Genomic DNA, 21377 nt, shown 5'->3' with positions numbered 1-21377 from the left:
AGCCTGACCAACGCTCGTGTTCAAGCACTCTTTTTCCCATCACCACCCCCTTTTACCTTCCTTCCTTTCATCCTCTCTCCTCCTCTCCTCCTGCCTTGCAAGATTCTTCTACAAAACTCACGAAAGACAAATTCTCTGCTTACACGTACATTCCTCTATAAGTATACATATATATGTGTGTACCTGATTCTTATAATCAAGCTACAGCCTCGAGGCGTTTAACCCATCAAATTATACTAATTGAGGTTTTTCCTCTCGTTACCATGGACGAGTTACGGGAAACAATAGGCGAAACAATAAGGAGACAATTGCACGTACCAAACAGTACTCCAAAGTCTGACAAAAGCAAAGCCAAGTATACGAGTTATACAACGATACGCAACCCCCCACGGCGCCAGGCCGTTTCCGCTTTCTTCGCGACGACCCCTGCTCACTGTCGATGCCCTCACTATCTCTTCACCGCAAACCTCTTCAAAGCTTTTCTCCTTTATTTACAAATGATTTATCCCCTTTTCTCACACAAATTTTCTTCTTCTTTTTGTTCCATTCAATAGAGATCGAGGGTGAAGTCTTGTAAGATTGATTATTAAAAACAAGTTTTAAAAAGAAATTGTAACTTCGATAATACTTTGCAGAGTGTTTTTGACAATTAAGGTTAGTATACTTATAAATATATGTATTAAGAAAAAAGCGCGAAAACGTTTGCTTCTATCTTAAGTTTTAAGCAATTATCGTGAATCGGTAATGTAGACTTCCGTATTATTAATTGATGATACACTTTTACTAACGTGGACAATTTCCACTTTACGCAATGCCATCTCTCAGCTATTTTTTTTGTATTCCATAAAACCAATTAGATCCGAGCACGTTGCGCATCTTTTCAATCGTAACTCCTGAAACTCCTCGCTGAACGAACGGAGAGAACACTAGGAAAAGGAGGAGTGATTGTCAGATGGTTAGAACGAAGAACGTGTATGAAATAGTTACACATACTATACAACGACAAACGGATAGAAAAAGAGCAATAGTGTAACTCCGGCAAAAGTCAAAAAGGGATAAACAGGCAAGGACGGACAGACAGCAGACAGCTCCGGCCTCCGGTTACCAGAACAGTAGAGGTGAACAAAGTTTTTAAAATGGCGGCTAAGAGTGGAGGTACTGGCGAATGGACTTCTGTAAAACCATTTTTGTCAGTATTTTTTGGTGGATCAGTTGCAAAAAATGCAGTTATTGAGCTTGCCAAGGCTGTCATCAAAAGGTATATAATTCCTTACCCCTTAGCCCAATCAAAATTTTGTCTTAGATGACTTTCAAAATTTCATCAACTGACAGTGCAAATATGGTTGCCGTTACAAATAAATTTATATCGTGTCAAATTCGTCCGATTTCTTATTTGTAACATTCTGTCTTTGTATGATTCAGCGAACATGAATTCACGTCGCACGAGGAGCAATACGAAGCCTTCTACACGGCATACGCAGCTCTGGCCGCTGATTATATTGCTGGTAGCGCAAATTCGTGTATGTATTCATAACTTTGCTGTAATTTACTCCCCTTTCCCCCTTCCAGTTTACTATCATAACATTATACATTTTCAAATTTTTTCTTTTACCATGCTTATGGCTAAATATTTATATGCAGTGCCCTCTTATTGTATCAGTATCTCTTGTTCCCTTACGACTTATCTTTTTCTTTCAGTTTCAAAAAGTCAGCTGCCTGTAGTATGGGTAGCATGCAAAATTTTACTCAGTCATCTTGTTGGAAGACTACCTCAACAACAGACACAACCAAGCGAAAATGCACCAACAACATTGGTCACAAAACAGCTACTCTTGGCCATACGTGCTTTGTGCACTGGCCAATCTTTACTTACACCAAGCGAGGAAGTTGCTTTGATTGCTATAATGATGAGTATGAATACACCTTCCACCACAAAAACTTTATTAGGTGGAAAGGAGAAAGACCAAAATTCTCCACCAGCCAAAGAAGTGAAGAGAGCACGTTCAGATTTATCCAGTAGTATTCTTGAACAATTGACTATTCCACTCCAAGATTTTATACCATCTGCTACCCCTATTCCTGAAACATCAGCCGATTCATCTAATAAAACGTCTCCAGAATCGAACGCGGGAGAAGTTTGCTCCGACGCAAAAGTATATTTCTCCTTATAAAATTTGACTTACAAATTTTTGTATCTTTCTTCTAACAAACAACCTTATATTACAGATGATTCTCATAGCAAATAACATCAGCACGCTTCAAAGTATAGGAGCTGGGGAGATACTATTGGACATGTGTTCGAATCTTCCGCATTTATCAAGATACACAAGAAAATACCAAGCATACTTAAATAAAAAAGGTATCAGTCTACCCTCCAATCAGTCGGAAGCGCACACAATACGTCACAGTCTTTATTCGGTTGTGAGCGATATTAATATATTACATACCGTTGTATCTTTACCCGTCCTCGAGCCTTTGACTCGAGCGAAGTTGGAGAAATTATCGCTTCTCACGATGTCTTGCCTGTACTGTTCCATCGCAAATGCTACTGCATCTAGTATTGTTGGGATAACCAATACTGTATCGCCAAAATGCAGTACAAATGCGACAGCAGCGAATCCTCAGAGTACTCAAAATGCAAAGAACGCCGAAGAAGAATATGATGCACTAGCTATTACAGTTGTAGAGAAAAGTCTGGAGATATTTGGCATTGTTTCAAACGTTATTAAGAACAGTACAAGAGCGGGTGGGCACGTAAGTTTCCGATTAACAATCATCTAATTGATGACTCGTTAAAATTACATAAAGGAAAAACGATATTTTATCAAGCACTTATTTGTGCTATTTTTAGATTTTGCAAAATCATTTGTTGATCGGTGTATGGCTGCTCGTGGCAGGACTTCAGGCTCAGCTGTCCGTGAGTAGCTTCAGTGCAGCCGATAAAGGAAAAGAGGAAAAAGGAAAGTCACCGAGTAAAGCTCGCGATGGAACTGGCCGCATTAATCTTATGAAAGTGTAAATAAATCTCACTAATTATTTTTCATCTTTATTTATCAATAAAATATCGATGAAACAGTATGAATATATATATAAATCAAATCAGTGAATTATTTTCCAGTCAACAAGGATTTGGCGTGCTATCAGTTGCTCTCGCCTCTCATGCCTTGACGTTGATGAGCGCGCTTCTCGAGGACGTTTCAGTAGAGGCAACATTTGATCGTACTACCACTCCAGAACCAGCACCCTTGGATATTCTTGCCACCCCAACTGCTCTTCAAAGAGCAGCAACTTTTCTCCAGGCTGTTCCATTGAATCATCTATTATTTTATTTGGCAACTATTAGTTATAGAAAGGTATACAAATTATTCTCTCGTCTTCATAAGACTTCTTCGTAGAGTGCCAGTGTCCTTGCCTTTCAATTAATTATTTCTTACACTTTTAGGCTTGTACCCTGAAACGAGTGCAAAAGAATCCATTAGAGGGTGATGCTCTTAGTCAATCAGATTCTACCACATATTATGATGATTTGCTCAGCTGTTCAGAAAACTCTACTGACGAAGGTAAGTGCTTCAAAATCAACTAAAAATATGCGTAAATTATAAAGTTAATAATTATCTTATCGTTTCTTAAAGAGGAGGATAGCGAGCCTTTATTGGGTCTGTGGTTTGAGGAAACATTAGCACCATGTGAAGGGTCCCCAACAACTACCACTAAAGAAACTAATAACGAGGCAAATGCTGAACGTGCAACAACCACTATTGTGCCTGACAATAAGGAGCCTCATGGCGTAAGTACTTTTAATATTTCCAAATATTTTACGAGTCAGATACATACATTGTTTCTCTTTTACGTCCAGTACATTTCCCTTGCAACAAAAATTTTCCAATTTATGAATCAACACTTGATCGGCAGTAGAAGTGTTTACGTGCGGGAATATGTTATTAATGGATTGGTAGAACAGCAAATGGTTATATTAGCAGCAATAATACGGGATCTTGATCATGAGACAGCTAGAACCGAAACAGGTGAGTTGAGTAGTCTTGTTATGCCATCCTTCATTACTCATTTATACCTATTTCTGTTTCATATAAGGAACAATATCAGTGTTTTACGGTGCGGCGTTGGGAGCTATGTACTCGGAATTTTCACAAGCACTGAGTCGTTACACTCATAATTTACTCGCGAGGAATACATTGAGCGAATCTTTGCAAAATACTTTACTTCAACATTTAGGCGTCAGCCCATGGTCTACAGAAAACGTCAGTCCGTCAACTTGGCCACTTCTAGTATATCCACGAACACTGAGCGTTCTCGCGCAGGTACAATATCTGTTTGACTCCTCTTATTCTTTCTTTTGCTATTGTTAAAATGTTTTAATTTACCGCTGCTAGGTCTTATTGTTGAAACCACAATCGGAAAAAGAGGCGGCTTGTATCAGTATCTGGCATCGTTTAGTCACAACTATGGTGGAATACGTATGCGACCCGCCATTGGCTTTTGAACCTGAAAATGAAGGTATTTGCAAACAGAAAAACAAAACAAAAGAATATTCAGCCTAACGGTATCAAGAGTGGCAGTTAATGGAAGTGAAAATATTTGCAGATCTGAACGTGGAGCATGCTCAATTGGTACTGTTTCTATTCCATTCGCTTAATTTGATGCAAAAAAAATCTGTATTACTTGTAACTGGAAGTGGAGCAGTACGTTGTAGCGAAGCAGTCAAATCTCCCATGAAGGATTCTCAATTGTTGCATCTTTCTCGTTTGTTACTTTTACTGGAATATATGATGAAACATCTTTACGATGCACCGCCTACGTTATTGGAACAGGTACGGTTTTGTCTTTCGTACTCTTTTCGCTTGACACTTAAATTAAAAATAAGATAAGAGACGCATCTGGCAAATTTTTACATATTTTCATATACTATCCTTCCATTCTCCAAGCTCAATCAATCATCCATTTCGCCTTGAATATATTCGTGGGATTCTCGTGATATATTCCTCAGTAGTCAGATGCAAAAGTAATAAAAACCATTGTTTCTGGTCAATAAAGAGATAACAGGGCCTCCAGACCAATAGTGATGTCTGTGAGGTAGTAAAAATCTCTTACACAAACAAATATCGTACCATACATCGAGTCAAGCGAGGCAAAGGTTCTATTAACATATTAGTAAAAAATATATTATTTACATTTCATAGGTTCAGTGGAATCTATTCTCTGCTACTAGTCTGATATCCGATTCAAAAGAAGGCAATAAACAAGCTTCAAGGATTTACACAGCGTGGGTAGAGATAGAGGATAATTATCGTAAATTTGGATCGAATGATGACTTTTCGATGAAGCCACGATTTTACAATCTCTCAACATCAGACTTCAATAATCAAGATACTCCAAAACTGGATGGATTGGCTTGCAATTTTATTCTTGGCACGCCTGATAAAATGAAGTATCCTCTTTTAGTGGATGCTTTGATAGATATCTTGAACGTATTAAATCAGACCGTTGTGTATGGTAGAGACGATACCAAGGAAAAGCTAACCTTCACTGGATTGTGTGCTATACAATATTGCTTCTCCATATGTTGGAGGTTATTGTTAATTTTACCACCATCGACACCGTATTTGGATAAATTGGCACTCGGGGAAGAGATTCCCGCAAGCCCCATGTTGCTGCATTCATTGATTTGGGGACCAAGAGCTGCCTACAAGACTTTCACAGGATGGATGAAGGATTGCATGGTGAAGCAAGGGATGTACACGCAATATGCAGAGAATCTACTGAAGACTATCTCGTCAACCGTTAATACGCTCAAGTATGATATAACAGTTGGAAAGAATTGTATAAAATGCTTAACACCAGAAATTAGTCCAACAGACAAAATAATGTCGAGATCCGCATTACCAAAGCTAAGCTCGCTTTGCATATTATCTGCTGTAATTGGCAAACTGCAAGTGCTCATGGACGAGAGTGTATCTAAGAGTCCAGCAGACAATATCGAGGCTTCTGCTACTAACACTAGTGGTTCAACGTCTGAAGCGACCGCTGCTAATACGAATAAAATGGTAGTTGATATACTACCACATATCTTGTCTTTGACAAAGGCGATTGTAGCCTCTTGTAAAGCTAGCGTTTTGTATCAAATGAATGATTTCTCTTCTGATGGTACCAGTGGAAAGTACAGCTTGAGAGATTTTCTAGCGATTGATGGTATCATCTCCATGTCCGGAGCCAATTGGCAAATGGAAGGATCTCTCGTGTCCTTTTTGCCTAACAACGTCAGATCTGTTCTGGATAAGTGGAAGTCGATAACTCTTTCTCACGTGCCTTGGAATACATATGCAAACGACATTATACCAGCCGAGAGCTACATTTTAACGACGATAAATCATCACATTAATTCGCTCTCTGAATACTCTACGTTCTCCATAAATCCGTCTTTGAAAAATTTGCTTCATTCGTTGATCACTTTCCTCGCAGAATACATTACGCCTACGACAGTTCCAGAACAATCTGATTTTCGGGCTCAGGCACTAGACATCCTGGTTCCCTTGTCGATGGATGCACGCACGGATTACCTTCAAGAATTGGCTAGTAAAACATTAACAAAGCTGCTGGGCGAAAACGATAATGAGACGAGGCAACTGCGAGAGCACACTCTTGTATTGAATCACACCTACAATCTAATTGTTGAATATGTTAGTAATGCGGATGAGTCTGTGAATGTTTTTATCGATGAGAAAATTTTAAAACAATGCGTTAAATATTGGGAGCACATATTAGAGACTCCAATTGGTTGCAAAGCTCTCGATCTGTTCTTCGCACCTGATAAGAATCGATCTCTTGTCTCGGTTCTACTATCGATTACTTCCCCACAAGCGTCTCAACAATTTGGTACTCATGTCCTACACTTCTTCAACGCTCTATTCAAAGCAACAGAGAGAACGACAGATGGCTCTTTAGAGAGACTGTGTAATTCAGTGGCTAATTTAGCATATGTTGAATACGATAAGCTACAAACCTGGCTGAGGCATGTCATTCTTGGTGGTACATCAATATCACCTAGTGCTTCATCCACCATCATTCAAACACCGACGATAGTCCCAACTACTGCGTAAGTGATATTGAATTATTCAAAAATCTATTCTCATTCTTGCAATTGTCATACAAAATATGTTATATTTTTTAATACAGATTAGCTGCGACCCCTGGCCCTACAGAGGAAGGCCAGAAAGTGGAAGAGATCAGCAATGTAGCCAACAACGACCAAGCGTTAAATGCAATTATAGCATCGGTAGAAAATTCAACCAGCGGAAATCAGGTGGCAAACAATGACGAGCAGCATTCCATACACGAGAATAGTCAGCTTTTGCAAGCTTTGACTAATTATATAGTCAAGAAGAAGGGGTAATTTCATTTATTTTGTATTACAGTATACTTTCACTCGACAAAAGAAAAATCTATTAACCACTTTGTCACTAATTCAGCAGCATTAGCGAGGATGTGTCGATAACGATTCTTCAAGCACTGATCCCACTAGGTTACTATATTCTTTCCACATCCATCGAAGGCAATGGATTTCCAGAATTAATGCGTATAATGTCTACACTAGCGGATGCTGGTTCTGATAAAGGTCATTTAGTCTTATTTAGAGCTGCTACTGACTGGGTCGAGCTTTGGTGAGTAGATTTTCAAATACTAGTAAAAAAGTAAAAGTAATAATTTTAACTTTGCAAACGTTTCAAAATTTTTAGCAAACAACAATTGATGAATAAGGATGCTCACAATCTTGAAAAATCTTCACCCTATATAGAAGCTGGTTGTTGCATATTAAATTATTTAGCCGACGTGGTCGGTGCTTTGTGCCCCTCCCAGCAGCAGACACATGATCGCGCTGCCAGTCCACCATGGGAGGGTGCTGTTATACCAATTAACGATATCAACGATAGCGATTGGATCGACGATATGGCTCACGAGGATGACGACAGTACTGCCGAAGATTCTGATGAGGATAGTTTATGCAACAAGCTCTGTACTTTCACCGTTACTCACAAAGAATTTATGAATCAACATTGGTATCACTGCCACACGTGCAGTATGGTAGACGGTGTTGGAGTTTGCTCCGTATGCGCACGAGTTTGTCACAAAGGTCACGACGTTACTTATGCAAAGTATGGCAATTTCTTTTGCGACTGCGGTGCTAAGGAAGATGGTTCTTGTCAAGCTTTAACGAAACGTAGTCCACAAGCTACGGAGCATCAAGCGATTAGTGGAGCTGCTGGTAGTGTATCGTATAGCAATAGTGGTACAGCTGCTTTAGCAACGGCAGCTGCAGTAACAACTGCGGCAGTAACAGCAGTATCAACAGCAGTAGCAGAGAATAGCGTTTATTTACCAAGTAGCTTGAGACGAAGACCATCCAGTCCTGTTCACTATTATGACAAGCAGGAGCGAAGAGGACGTGATAAAGAGAAACAAATTTCACTAGCAAAACAGCTGGAGAACTCCAAAGATTGGATAATGTCTCAATTATGGAAAAGTGGGCTGGTAGCATCGTTGGTAGATTTGACCAATACACTAGTTCCAGCAGTAGACTTATCGTGCCAAGAGAATTCTCCAGTTGGTTGTCATGCTCGTGCACAAATGGCACTAAAGCAGCTCCATACAGATGAGAAGAAGTTCGAGTATACCGATCAGCTGATGCTACCGACGCTTGGATCCCAAGAGGGGGCTTTTGAGAATGTTAGAATGAATTATTCTGGTGATCAAGGACAAACTATTAGACAATTGTTATCGGCTCACATGATACGAAGGGTCGCTATGTGTTGTTTATCGTCACCTCATGGAAAACGACAACACTTGGCTGTTTCGCACGAGAAGGGTAAGATAACGGTACTTCAACTCAGTGCACTGTTGAAGCAAGCTGACTCCTCGAAACGAAAACTGACTCTTACAAGATTGGCATCTGCGCCAATACCATTCACCGTACTCTCAGTCACGGGTAATCAATGGAACGAAGACTTCCTTGCGGTTTGTGGCTTCAAAGATTGTCACGTACTTACTTTCAATAGTTCTGGCACCGTGTCTGATCATCTAGTACTGCATCCACAACTGGAGACCGGCAATTTTATTATTAAGGCGATATGGCTACCTGGGTCCCAGACACAATTGGCACTTGTCACAGCTGACTTTGTGAAGATTTATGACCTTTCGAAGGATGCTCTCAGTCCCCAATATTACTTCCTAGTTCCAACCGGAAAGATACGCGATTGCACCTTTGTACACGCTGAAGATGGGGAATTTCATCTGTTGATTATGTCATCGGCTGGATACATTTACAGCCAAATAATAAACGAGGAGAGTTTGGCAAATGGACCATTCTACATCACGAACACGTTGGACGTTTATCATCCAGAGCTTAAGGACAACGGTCAAGTCGGCGGTGGAGGTGTTTCTATTTATTATTCGCACACGTTGCAATTATTGTTTCTCAGCTACGCTTGTGGCAAGAGTTTCATAGCACCGTTGAAACATGTTTTCTGGATCGATGTCGTGTTTCAAATTAATTTGGCCAATAACAAATCAAATGGGAACAAGTCTAACAATAGTCAACCACAACCCCTCTGTCAGTGGAGTGAGGTACCTAATCATCCTGGTTTGGTGTGCTCAGTATTGCAGACCAGTAATAATCCAGTAATTTTTATGGTGAAGCCAGACACGATCTTGATCCAAGAAATCAAAGTTGTACCTGCTAAAGCAAAGATCATGGATATGGTAGCGATTAGACATCCTAGCTCGAATTCTGAACAGCGTACTACATTAATCTTACTGTGTGAGGATGGTAGTCTGAGAATATACATGGCTGCCATGGAACAAACTGGTTTCTGGATGTCTTCCACTGTACAACCAGTGAGCAATATATCAGGTTCTAAACCAATAAGAAAGAAGAAATTGAACAAGACGGGAAAACCATCTAGCACCGTCTCGTTCCCCATTGATTTCTTCGAGCATTGTCAAGCGATGAATGATGTGGAATTCGGTGGCAACGATCTCTTGCAAATCTATAACGTTTCTCAAATAAAGAATCGTTTAAATGCAACTGGAATGTACGTAGTATCCACTAAGCCAATGGGCTTTACTATTGAAATTACCAATAGTGATGCTATACTCATTATGACCGGTATCAGAGTGCTACTAGGAAGTCAAGATATACAAAGGGCACCATTATATGTGGAGGTAAGATGGTTGAATTTTTATAATATATTTATCTTCTCACTATGATTAAAATTCACAAGTTTATGTTACTTTCTGTTTACTTTCTTCTTCCTAGATTTTTGGTAGAAGTATTCGTACAGCATTGACGAGAAGTCGTTGGTTCGATATACCATTGACTAGAGAAGAAAGCCTCCAGGCTGATAAGAAGCTGATCGTCACATTTGGACCGTCTCAGGATCAGGATGGCGTTATTATGGTTGATTCCATTAAAGTGTAAAGCTATATTCATTGTACACAAACGATCGTTGCAATATTCTTATTTTTAATTATCATTTCTGTTTTAAAGTTATGGCAAAACGAAAGATGCGTTTGGATGGCCCGAAGAAGTTGAAGAAATTCCACCAGGACAAACTACACCTGCTCCTATAACGACTATTAATAATGAAGCAGACAATTCAGTCGCACAACCTGTACCTCTCTCATCCGTTGACAAGTATGCAAATCTCTAATTTTTTTTCACTAGTATGTAACTTATAGAAAATGAAAAAGATTGAAATTTTAAATTGATATATTTGTAATTTTTTACAATGCAAAAGACTGAGAAAGGATGACTCAGTTAATATCGAAAGGTAAGAGGCGCGTTTTATACCAAATATGTAGGCAATAAATAGATGAAGGAATCAGTCGATTGAAATACCTTTAAAGGCAACCTTTATGATTAAATTGAAAAACTTTTTAACAGAATGGTGTCTGGGATACTGGAAGTTTTGGAATCAAGTTTCGCCTGTTTGCCACCTACAGAGGATGCTAGACACACTCTGAAATTAGTAGCAATGGACGTGGGCTCACAATTATTGGTTTTGCCGACTCCTCCGTCACTTCAAGCTCATACGGCAGGCTTACTTGCCGCGTTGCACAGCTCCAAGCAATCCTATCATTTCCACAAGGTAATTGAATTATTATTAAGAAAAATATTGATGGTAAGCTGTATTATATTCCATCGTAATTAATTGTGTAGGATCAAGCACTCCTTTCGCATATACTTGAAACCTTGACCACAATGAGGGAGATCGGTGACATGAAAAATCTGGATGCTGAGAACTTATATAGGCTGGTACTCATTATGAGAAATATATCTGTGGCGCGACCGCATAATCTTGCAAAATTCATCGAGAGTCACGTTGATAAGCCAATCGACGAAAGTACCAGTGAGTAATCACTATTGTTACTATTATCACTCTTTTTAAAATGTAACGTTTAAAATAACAAGAAACAACATTGTATATTTACAGTACCTATTTTTGGTTTAAATCGACGCAACATGCACGCCTGCGCCAACGTCGAAGAATCTCGGCACATAATTATACTACTTGTAGAGGTTTTGTGGGCTCTGCATATGGCTCATCCAAAGAACATGGCTGTCGTTCCAGTGGTGGTGCCGGGTCTCAAGCATACGGAAGCCACAATTCACGCGATTGTTGAAATAATTCACGCTTTCACAACATGCGACGTAGAGGCCAATACTCCTTTAGCAGCAAAATTATATTTGCAGTTACTACTGTCATCTGATTCAACGATAAGCTTCAGCGCTAAGAGTGCTATTATCAGGGTGCTCAGGCCAAGACACAAAAGAAGAAGAGTTTACATACCTAGTCCACCACACTGTAGCACACCTGGAGTGATTCCAGAGCCGGAAGTAAAGCCAGCAACCACGATGCCCTCCATACAAACAGTGCAAGAGTCCATAGAACAGGAAGTCGATCACCATTTCGATGCGGAAGCTATAGCCTTTCTGCTGAATGCTGAAAGTAACCAAGTGTCCGGTGGAGGAGCCAGAGTGGCCAACCCACTCGAGGCTCTTCTGGGTCCAGGAGGTTTTCCAGGACTTCTGGATATACCACCGGATGCTGATGATGAGGCGATGATGGAACTTGCCATCGCTTTGAGCTTGCAGGATCACGAAGGTGGTGGAGGTGGAGGAGGAAGTGGAAGCGGTGGAAACGGCGGAGGGAGTGGAAGTAGCGGTATGAGAGCGTTGAGACAAGGTTTGCCAAATCTCCAAGGACTGCAGAATCTTGGTGGACCAGCGCTGCAGAATCTACAAAGTCTGGCGTCCCAGGGAGGATTGAATCAGGTCCAAGGCTCTTCGCAAATTCAGGAAGCTGGACACTTATCCGATACGACTGCATCTGCAGGTGGTTCCGATGATGAAGGATCTACGGCGGCAACCGAAGGCAGTACTCTGAGAACTTCCCCCGCTGAACAAGTAACCTGTCGTTTTTTGAATATGTATATTTTTTTCTGTTCTGTATTATAAATGGTATTTTATAATTGTAGGGTGGTAGTGGCGGTAGCAAGGGTAGCGAAAGTGGTGGAAGCGAGAGTGGAGGCAGTGCTATCGACAGCATAACGGGTGAGCATAACGCATCGGGCAGAAGTTCTGCTTATGGAGATAATTCAGCGGATGCTATGCGTCGATACTCAATAGGTAGTGGATCAACCGCTCAACCCTTGCGTTCTGAGTCTAGTTCGTTAGGTGGTCCGGTTTCATTTACTGTAAGTCATTTTTTAATGAAATTTTTTATTCAAACACATGTAGTCGTTTCGATAGCTATAACTGGGAGATATACAGATAATTGAAAGGAAATTACAATTGCAATATTTTCCAGGCAACTGGACGAGAGGAGAGCACGGAAACGGACAGAGCGATTGAACAGGAGAGCGATGGGGCTGGAGAAAATCTAGCCAAATTGCACTGTATACGTGTAAATTTATTGGACAAATTTGTAGATTTCATACCGGACTTGTCGAATCAAGTACCTGGCGTACTGGCCATACCTTTCATGCAAGTAGTCCTTATGCTCACTTCCGACTTGGACGGTACTGACGAGAGAGATAGGACATGCGTTGACCGGCTCCTGCAAACTCTCGTTAAGGAGCTGGAGATGGATAAACCGGATACTGAAGATATCTGCAAGCGAAGTAATGCAAGAGAAGTTCGTTTGGTAATAATGCGCTTATTGAGCGTCTTGATGCTGCGTTCCAAGTGTGGTAATACTAGCTCAAACAAGTCTCAATCACCAGAGAGTCCCAGTTTTGTATCTCAGGCAACAGCATCGATCCTTCACAAAGCAGGTGTTATCGATTACTGTTTGACTCTACTAAAAGCGTTGCTAGATTATTGGAAATCAACCTCGACAGAGGAAACCGGAGCTGTGATGGGTGGTCAATTGTTAAAAGAGCATTTGGCAACTTCTCCACCAGACATGTCACCTTTCTTCCTACGACAGTACGTAAAGGAACATGCCAATGATGTTTTCGACTCCTATCCACAACTATTGACAGAAATGGTGTTACGTTTGCCATATCAAGTGCATAAGTACGCTGATGTTGGCAGTTCACAGCTTGCCTTCGAGCAACCATGGCACTTTTACTTGTGCGAATATATGATGTCGTATCAGACTCCATTTGTCAGACGACAAGTGAGGAAACTACTGTTGTTCATCTGTGGTAACAAAGACAAGTATAGACAACTGCGCGACATGCATGCACTGGTCTCGCACGTCCAATCGGTGCAACAGTACTGCAACAACGGTGGCTACGATCCACAACAGACGCGTCCTCACTCAATAAATTTGGCATACGATACGTTGGTAGAATTAATTGAGCATCTAAAGTGCTGCGTGGAGGTGGCTACGAGTCGTACTGGTAACTGGCAGCGATTCTGTCTCAAGCAAAATACTGTGTTGTCATATTTATTCTCTATATCTACTCTTCTGGACGAGGGAGTGAGTCCAACGGTGCTCCAACTACTGCAATGCGCCATATGTTCCAATAACAAATGTAAGGATACCAAGCCCAAGGATGCCACGTCGAAGGCGCCAGTAGCTGCAGCGACAGCGATACCAACGACAACAGCTGTAACCGTTGCTGTAGCAGCACCATCGTCATCAACAGCAACAGCCACAAGCTCATCGAAGGAAAGTAGAAGCGAACGTGAGAAATCTGAGGATTCCGACACTGAGGCCAAATTCGAGGAGACCCAATGCGTTGCATTGGTCGATCAAATACAGAAACAAGTACCTCCTACTCTATTAACCAAATTCGTACAAACGTTTTTGCTCGAGACAAATAATACCAATGTACGCTGGCAAGCTCACTCTTTGATCCTGGCAATCTACAAGAACTCTTGCACAGCTGATCAGGAAATTTTGCTGGACCTTCTGTGGCGGCTATGGCCACTGCTACCGGCCTATGGTAGAAAAGCTGCTCAATTTGTCGATCTACTTGGATATTTCTCCTTGAAAACACCACAGACTGGAAAAAGAATGCACTACTACATGGAACAGGCAGTGGCTGTTTTACACGCTCAGAACCAGTTGTTAGCGAGACATCCCAATGCAAATTTGTACGCCAACTTGGCACAATTCGTTGAACTGGACGGATATTATTTGGAAAGCGAACCGTGTCTTGTGTGCAACAACCCAGAGATTGCAATGACAACGATCAAACTCTCATCGATAAAGGTTGACTCTAAATTCACAACAACTACACAGATAATAAAATTGGTAGGTAGTCATACCATTGGTAGAATAACGCTAAGAATTGGTGATTTGAAGAGAACAAAAATGGTCAGAACGATCAACGTCTATTACAATAACAGGACAGTACAGGCTGTTGTAGAATTGAAAAATAAATCTGCCATGTGGCACAAGGCTAAGAAGATCACTCTTGCCCAAGGGCAAACTGAGGTGAAGATGGAATTTCCATTGCCAATTGTCGCTTGTAATTTGATGATAGAATACGCTGACTTCTACGAGAACGTTCAAGCATCCTCGGAGACCTTGCAGTGTCCACGCTGCTCGGCTAGCGTTCCTGCGAATCCTGGAGTTTGCGCAAATTGCGGTGAAAATGTATTCCAATGTCACAAATGTCGTGCTATCAATTACGACGAGAAGGATCCGTTCCTGTGCCACGCATGTGGCTTCTGCAAATACGCCAAATTCGACTACACTCTGACCGGACGTCCCTGTTGCGCAGTCGATCCCATAGAGAGCGACGACGACCGAAAGAAAACCGTATCAACGATAAATACTCTGCTGGAGAAGGCTGATAGAGTCTACAAGAATTTAATCGCAAATAAACCTACGTTAGAAATGCTACTCGTTAAAATATCTGAACATCGTTTGGACAGAGGTTTGGATGAAGGAGGTGTACAGGTGTCTGGTAACACTCAGGTGAATCGAGCTATTCAATTATTGGCACAGAGATACTGTGGCGAATGTAAGAGTTCGTTTGAGGAATTGAGCAAAATCATCCAAAGAGTACTCGCTTGTCGTCGAGAGCTCGTCTCCTATGATAGAAATCAACGTGGACAAGTTTATCCAGCAACGATTGGAAGTAGTCAGAGCAGTGTGGCTGCTGCTTCAAGCGGTACCATCAATGTCACGAATAACGAGCATCATAATCAGAAGACAGGAGGAGAAACGTCACTGGTTCTCCCAACTGTTGGTAGATGCTATGGTTGCGCTTCAGCTGCAACGGAGCACTGTCTAACTCTTCTACGTGCTTTGGCCACCAATGCTACCGCCAGGGAGGTCTTGTGCAAGCAAGGTCTAATTCAAGAACTCGTGGAGAACAATCTACGCAAGGGTACGGTTCAGATGCAAGAAGAAGTGAGGCAATTGTTGTGTCTTGTAACCAAAGACAATAGCCAATCGACTAAGGAATTGTGCTCTCTACTGACGAATCGGGTGACCCTCACGTTAAAGGGACGGGTTGCGACTTCTGACCTCTTCTTGGCGGTGCGTCATGAAATGGCACTGCTCGCAGCACTCGTGCAGAAGGAGGACGCCTGCTGGGAGCAAAAGTTGCGCTGCGTCATGCAACTATTTCTGCTTGCCTGCAAAGAATCTAAAAGTCCTGTTGTAATGGAAAGTATAATTCTGCCTTGCTTGAAAATTTTACAGGGTCTGATCAAGCCGGATCAACCGGTGTCGAAGAAGAATAAGGATAAGACGATAGAATCATTGGCCACTGTGCAGCCTCTGGAAGGTATCAACATCAATGTAGTGAAATGGCTAGAGGGAGACGAAAAGCATTCTTATGCCCAGTGGATTCAAAGAATGCCAGAGAAGAAAGTAGTGGATCAGTCGAGCAGCAGTGCAACCGGAGTTGGGGGAAGTTGCAACAGTAATGGAGGTGGAAGCAGTAGTAGCAGTAGCAGCAGCACTAGTAGTTGCAGCAGTAGCGCCAATGGCAGTGGTAAACCGCTGAAGAAGGACGAGGCTCGCTTGTTGTACCTCATGGAGAAATACGGTCACAGATGGCGTTATAGATGTATGCGCCTTCACGGTATCAAGCCACTGAAATTGGTAGATGGTGCATGGCTGAAGGAAGTATTGTTCAATCCCAGTTCGAGATTGGCACGTCAAGTCGCGTGCAATATGATAGAGAGTCTCTGTCAAGGTACTGAAAGGAAGAAGGAAGTTTTGGTGTTGCTGACCTGCTATCTGGAAGAGTTGCGTACAGCTGGCGAGAGCAGTACAGAATTTTTGAGTCTGTATCAGTCTTTGATAAGGCAACCACCATGGAAACAATTCTTGGCAGTAAGAGGTGTCATGACTCTGCTGGCTGATCTCCTTACCAAGGAGATAGAGGAGTTGCATAGACTCGAGGAGACCACGTTAACCAGCGACCTCGCTCAGGGCTATTCCCTAAAGATGCTGACGGAACTCTTAGCAACGTTCCTGGATCAGTTTTATATCAAGAAGCATTATAAGGGTAGACTGGTTGGTGCTGTGTTGAATGGTTACCTCTCGTTGAGAAAACTCGTTGTGCAACGCACGAGGTTGATCGACGAAACGCAGGAGAAGCTGTTGGAACTTTTGGAAGAAATGACGACGGGTACAGAGGAGGAGACCAAGGCCTTCATGGCAATATGTGTGGAAACTGTGCAGAAGTACGGGCCTGATGACGTTAGGACTCCAGTCTTTATATTCGAAAGACTCTGCTCTATTATATATCCAGAAGAGAACGACGTGGGTGACTTCTTCCTGACTCTGGAAAAGGATCCACTGCAGGAGGACTTTTTGCAGGGACGAATGCTGGGTAACCCATATGGCTGCGTTGAGCCAGGGCTAGGACCACTGATGAGGGACGTGAAGAACAAGATTTGCCAAGATTGCGAATTAGTGGCGCTGCTTGAGGACGATAATGGCATGGAGTTGCTGGTGAATAATAAGATCATTAGTCTTGATCTACCTGTAAAGGAGGTCTATAAGAAGGTTTGGGTACTGGAGGGCTGCGAATCACCAGATGTCATGCGAGTGGTTTACAGAATGAGGGGACTGCTTGGTGACGCCACTGAGGAATTTGTGGAGACCTTGAACGTTAGCAGCGAGCAGGAAGTCAACAACGAGGAGGTTTATAAGATGGCCAATGTTCTGGCTGATTGTGGTGGCCTCCAAGTTATGCTAGATCGTTTGGCTGGCATAGAAAACATCAGCCGTGCCAGGCCACTGCTTCAGGTACTCCTGAAACTTTTCAGGTTGGCTGTGAAGGTCAAGAAGAACCAGGAAGTCCTCAGCAGGCCCGAACTGCGAGCAGTCACTGTATTACTAAACGTTTTACAACGTTGCTTGGCTACAGAGTCAGACAATTCCCAGGCGAAGATAACCGAGCAACTGCTGGACATAATGGAGACGATCCTGGCGAACGCTGCGTCACAACCTCTGGAAGCATTCGAGGAATTCTCGCGTACTCTGGGTGGCCCTGAGCACGTGAAGGCCTTGCTATCCTGTACTCAATCCGCTGCAGTACGTCAGAGCAGCAATGTACTGGCTCACCTAGCTAGAATTCTAGCTGCTCTCACGTATGGCAATCAAGAGAAGATGGCGTTGCTCTGCGAATACTTTGAGCCAGTTTTGAACTTTTATAAATTTGATTTTGGTCATACCACTGAGGATGAACAAAAGCTCGAGCTCTTCTGCATTCTGACTCAAGGTATAGAGCGCAATGCCATCGGTAACACGCTGAAGGATTACATCATCAACATGGGAATAGTTAAGGATGCCTTTGAATACATAACGGCTCACGCACCATACGCAAAGCCTACTTTACTACGCGCCGTAGATAGCGACGAGCTCAAGGAGTTCATCTCAAAACCAGCATTGAAGTATATACTACGATTCCTGACTGGTCTTGCCACTGATCACGAGCCCACCCAGTTGGCCGTATCTCAAGCCACTATAAGTATAATTCATCGGTTGGAGCAAGTCTCTTCAGATGAGCATGTTGGGTCGTTAGCTGAGAATTTGTTGGAGGCACTCTGCACGAACAAGAGAGTTGCTGAGCTGATAGATGAGGCACGACAGAATACTCGTAGCGAGAAAAAGCGTTTGGCCATGGCTATGCGGGAGAGGCAACTAGGAGCCCTCGGTATGCGTACGAATGACAAAGGTCAAGTGACGGCGAGTGGTGGTACAATTCTGCAGCAAATGGAGGATCTTGGCGACGAGACTGGATTAGTATGCGTCATCTGTCGAGAGGGATATAAATTCAAGCCTAACATGGTAATAAAATTTACTTCCCTTTTCTTATCTCTCAATTTTCAATTCTGTGATGCACTATCATGATAATAATTATGATAAAAACATTTCAGGTACTGGGAATATATACATTCACGAAACGCTGCAACGTGGAGGAGTTTGAGACGAAACAAAGAAAGACCGTGGGTTACACAACGGTAACGCACTTCAACGTGGTACACGTGGATTGTCATATGTCGGCTGTGCGATTAGCCCGCGCAAGAGACGAGTGGGAAAGTGCAGCGTTGCAGAATGCAAACACCAAATGCAATGGGCTGCTTCCGCTGTGGGGACCTCAGGTTCCGGAATCCGCGTTTGCCAGTTGTTTAGCCAAGCACAATACGTACCTGCAGGAGTGTACTAGTCATCGAGACATATCTTACTCATCTACGATACACGATTTGAAATTGTTATTATTGCGATTCGCACAAGAGCGGAGCTTTCACGAGGATACAGGTGGCGGTGGGCCACAGTCCAATTTGCACATAGTCCCCTATCTGATTCACATGGCACTTTATGTGATGAATACGTTAGTATTTATTTCGAGCAGAGAAAAGAAGATTATTCGATGGTCGATTTAACTAAATTATGCTATTGTTACAGCACCCGTTCGGCCGCTAGGGAAGAGAAGGCCTTGGTGAATTACCTGGAATCACCGCCAAGCTCCGCGTGGCTGAAGAGCTGCTACGAAGCGGAAGGACCACTTTACCAATGTACACTATCGCTACTCTTATTGACGCCAGCGCGTTGGACCAGATACAGACTTACTCACCTTAACAGGCTTATTATATTGGCTCATCAGCGTAACGCTTCTCCTTCTGGGCCAACAAAAAATTTAGTGGATGTCACCGTCGAGGATTACGCGGTGTACAAGAGTATTTTAATATTCTATGGATTGACTGACGCTATTTACAATAATTTCTTTAAGGTAATTGCTTCAATCAAACTTCATCTTCGATTCCTTCATCGACTAAACGCTCCAATTGAATTTTTCACAGAAATTGAACGTACTCTCCGACGAGCAATGGCCTTCAGTTTTGGCGGAATACATCAGGCACAACGATGAAACGATGCTGAAAGCATCAGAGCGAGTTTTATCCGTGTACAGAGACGAATTGGTGCCATGTTCATCATTCGAAGAGTTTTGCGATGTTGTTGGTATGTGAATACAAACACGCCTACTTTTATCACTGCATGGAATTCGTACAATCACGCTTACAATCGCTCCTTCTGTTTCAGGCTTGCTAGAAGATATAGCGGATCCTTCAAAATATATAAGCGATACTTTGAGAAGCTTGTCCTGAATACATATTTTTACCAAGATTCACCTGAAACGAAATTCAACAATGTTGGTTCCAATACAGTTGTGTTTTTATTATTTTCTCTCTTTTTCCGTCGAATTCGTTGCATAAGACATGTAAACGTTTGAGTGATTGTTGTGCTCTAACAAATCTCAATAAAATGATTATATTAAAAAAGTATAAAAAGAATAGTATTTTATTATATTCACAAAGAACCTTTGGTCAGGAGGCGTTTGGAGATTTGTTGAAAAAGCTTTCAACAATAGCATGGAGCTTGACGAAGCTTGAAATCACGGAGAGATGCGAATAGCGCATAGCACGAATAGCGCGAGTCTCTCTGGTTGGGTTAATCAACGGGTTTGACATTGACTGGTCGGATAATGACAGGAGCGCCGACAACGATAACTGGAAGAAGAAAGAGGAATTATAGGCCCCGGCTATCTCCTAAGTACAAGCCTGTAAGAGGCGAATGGAGGCGAAGCTACGCTTTAACCTCATCGATGTTGCCAGAGCCTGGGAACTTGGTCGTTTCACGAGGGCGAATAGCAGCGGTAGATATTTGCAATGACGCAAATACATCAGTTTCTTAGAGTCTTGCTTTATCAATTTACTTTTCGAGTGCGATGCGTCAGTGAGTAGGAGGAGGATTAAGGAGTGCGAGAAAGAGAAAGAGAAAGAGAGAAAGGTAGAAAGAACCGTTGCCGCTGGGTTATACGGCAGCGACCGTAATGTTTTACGAGATTTGAGAAATTTAAAATATTTCGTAAGGGAATCTCGACTGGACCCGTAATAATTTCCATTTCGATCTGTATTGCAAATGCATAAAAGAGTGAACGGATATAAAAAGTAGAAGAGAAGCGAACGTTGAGAATTGAGTTGCTTTAAAAGAAGTAAATAAGGGGGAGGGGGAAGGGGCAAAAATACTATAACCAATCGGCATTGGTCTTGCGCGCAGCAGCACAGTACAGGGCATAGAAGAGTCCCGTTTCCGCGGAGCTGGCCTCTTGAGTCAAATGACTCAAATGGTTTCGTGCGCCTAGATACCCATATAACTTACACCTACCCACCTACATATTGTCTATAGCTTTAATATACAAGCGATATAGTAGTGGAGCAATGAGTCCATACCATATCAATCTCAATTCTGCGTTATTCCAGATATATCAAAGAGAAGAGGTTAGGAATGGAGAAACAGGTTCACTCGGGCGGTAAGCGATCATTTGTGAATCCAAGCATGGAGAAGCGGCTACCGATGGTCTATTTCCGGGAAGATTCT

At 42.2% G+C, this 21377-nt stretch overlaps 1 protein-coding gene and 1 long non-coding RNA gene across 2 annotated transcripts; one reads left to right on the top strand and one right to left on the bottom strand.

Moving 5' to 3' along the window:
- The first annotated feature begins 875 nt into the window (after positions 1–875).
- poe (E3 ubiquitin-protein ligase-like protein poe) lies at positions 876–20278 on the top strand. Its single transcript, XM_066731155.1, has 28 exons — positions 876–1258; positions 1423–1520; positions 1699–2153; positions 2227–2754; positions 2852–3015; positions 3104–3353; positions 3443–3560; positions 3633–3787; positions 3857–4025; positions 4093–4319; positions 4392–4515; positions 4603–4829; positions 5199–7111; positions 7192–7404; positions 7485–7676; positions 7752–10233; positions 10328–10485; positions 10559–10705; positions 10809–10841; positions 10955–11159; positions 11231–11420; positions 11505–12478; positions 12550–12768; positions 12882–18785; positions 18875–19329; positions 19404–19728; positions 19799–19958; positions 20040–20278. Exons 1-28 carry the CDS (start codon positions 1137–1139, stop codon positions 20102–20104), a joined length of 16272 nt encoding a protein of 5423 aa, XP_066587252.1. The 5' UTR covers positions 876–1136; the 3' UTR covers positions 20105–20278.
- Positions 3370–4147, bottom strand: LOC136775942 (uncharacterized). The gene is made up of 3 exons (XR_010823008.1): positions 4073–4147; positions 3835–4010; positions 3370–3451 (listed from the first exon to the last, which is right to left on the bottom strand). It is a non-coding gene; the product is annotated as an uncharacterized lncRNA (long non-coding RNA).
- Positions 20279–21377: the final 1099 nt, after the last annotated feature.

This window comes from Prorops nasuta, unplaced genomic scaffold (assembly GCF_024137725.1).
Source record: "Prorops nasuta isolate Cenicafe-Biocafe unplaced genomic scaffold, Cenicafe_Pnas_1.2 PNAS00008, whole genome shotgun sequence".
NCBI classification, from domain to species: Eukaryota; Metazoa; Arthropoda; class Insecta; order Hymenoptera; family Bethylidae; genus Prorops; species Prorops nasuta.
This window is presented reverse-complemented; position numbering and strand designations above follow the sequence as displayed.

Excerpts from the sequence above, each read along its gene's own strand:
- poe (XM_066731155.1), top strand. The coding sequence starts at position 1,137 with ATGGCGGCTAAGAGTGGAGGTACTGGCGAATGGACTTCTGTAAAACCA. Across the intron at positions 3,561-3,632 it reads AGAAAACTCTACTGACGAAG|AGGAGGATAGCGAGCCTTTA; the intron begins GTAAGTGCTTCA and ends CGTTTCTTAAAG. Across the intron at positions 10,486-10,558 it reads ATGGTTGATTCCATTAAAGT|TTATGGCAAAACGAAAGATG; the intron begins GTAAAGCTATAT and ends TCTGTTTTAAAG.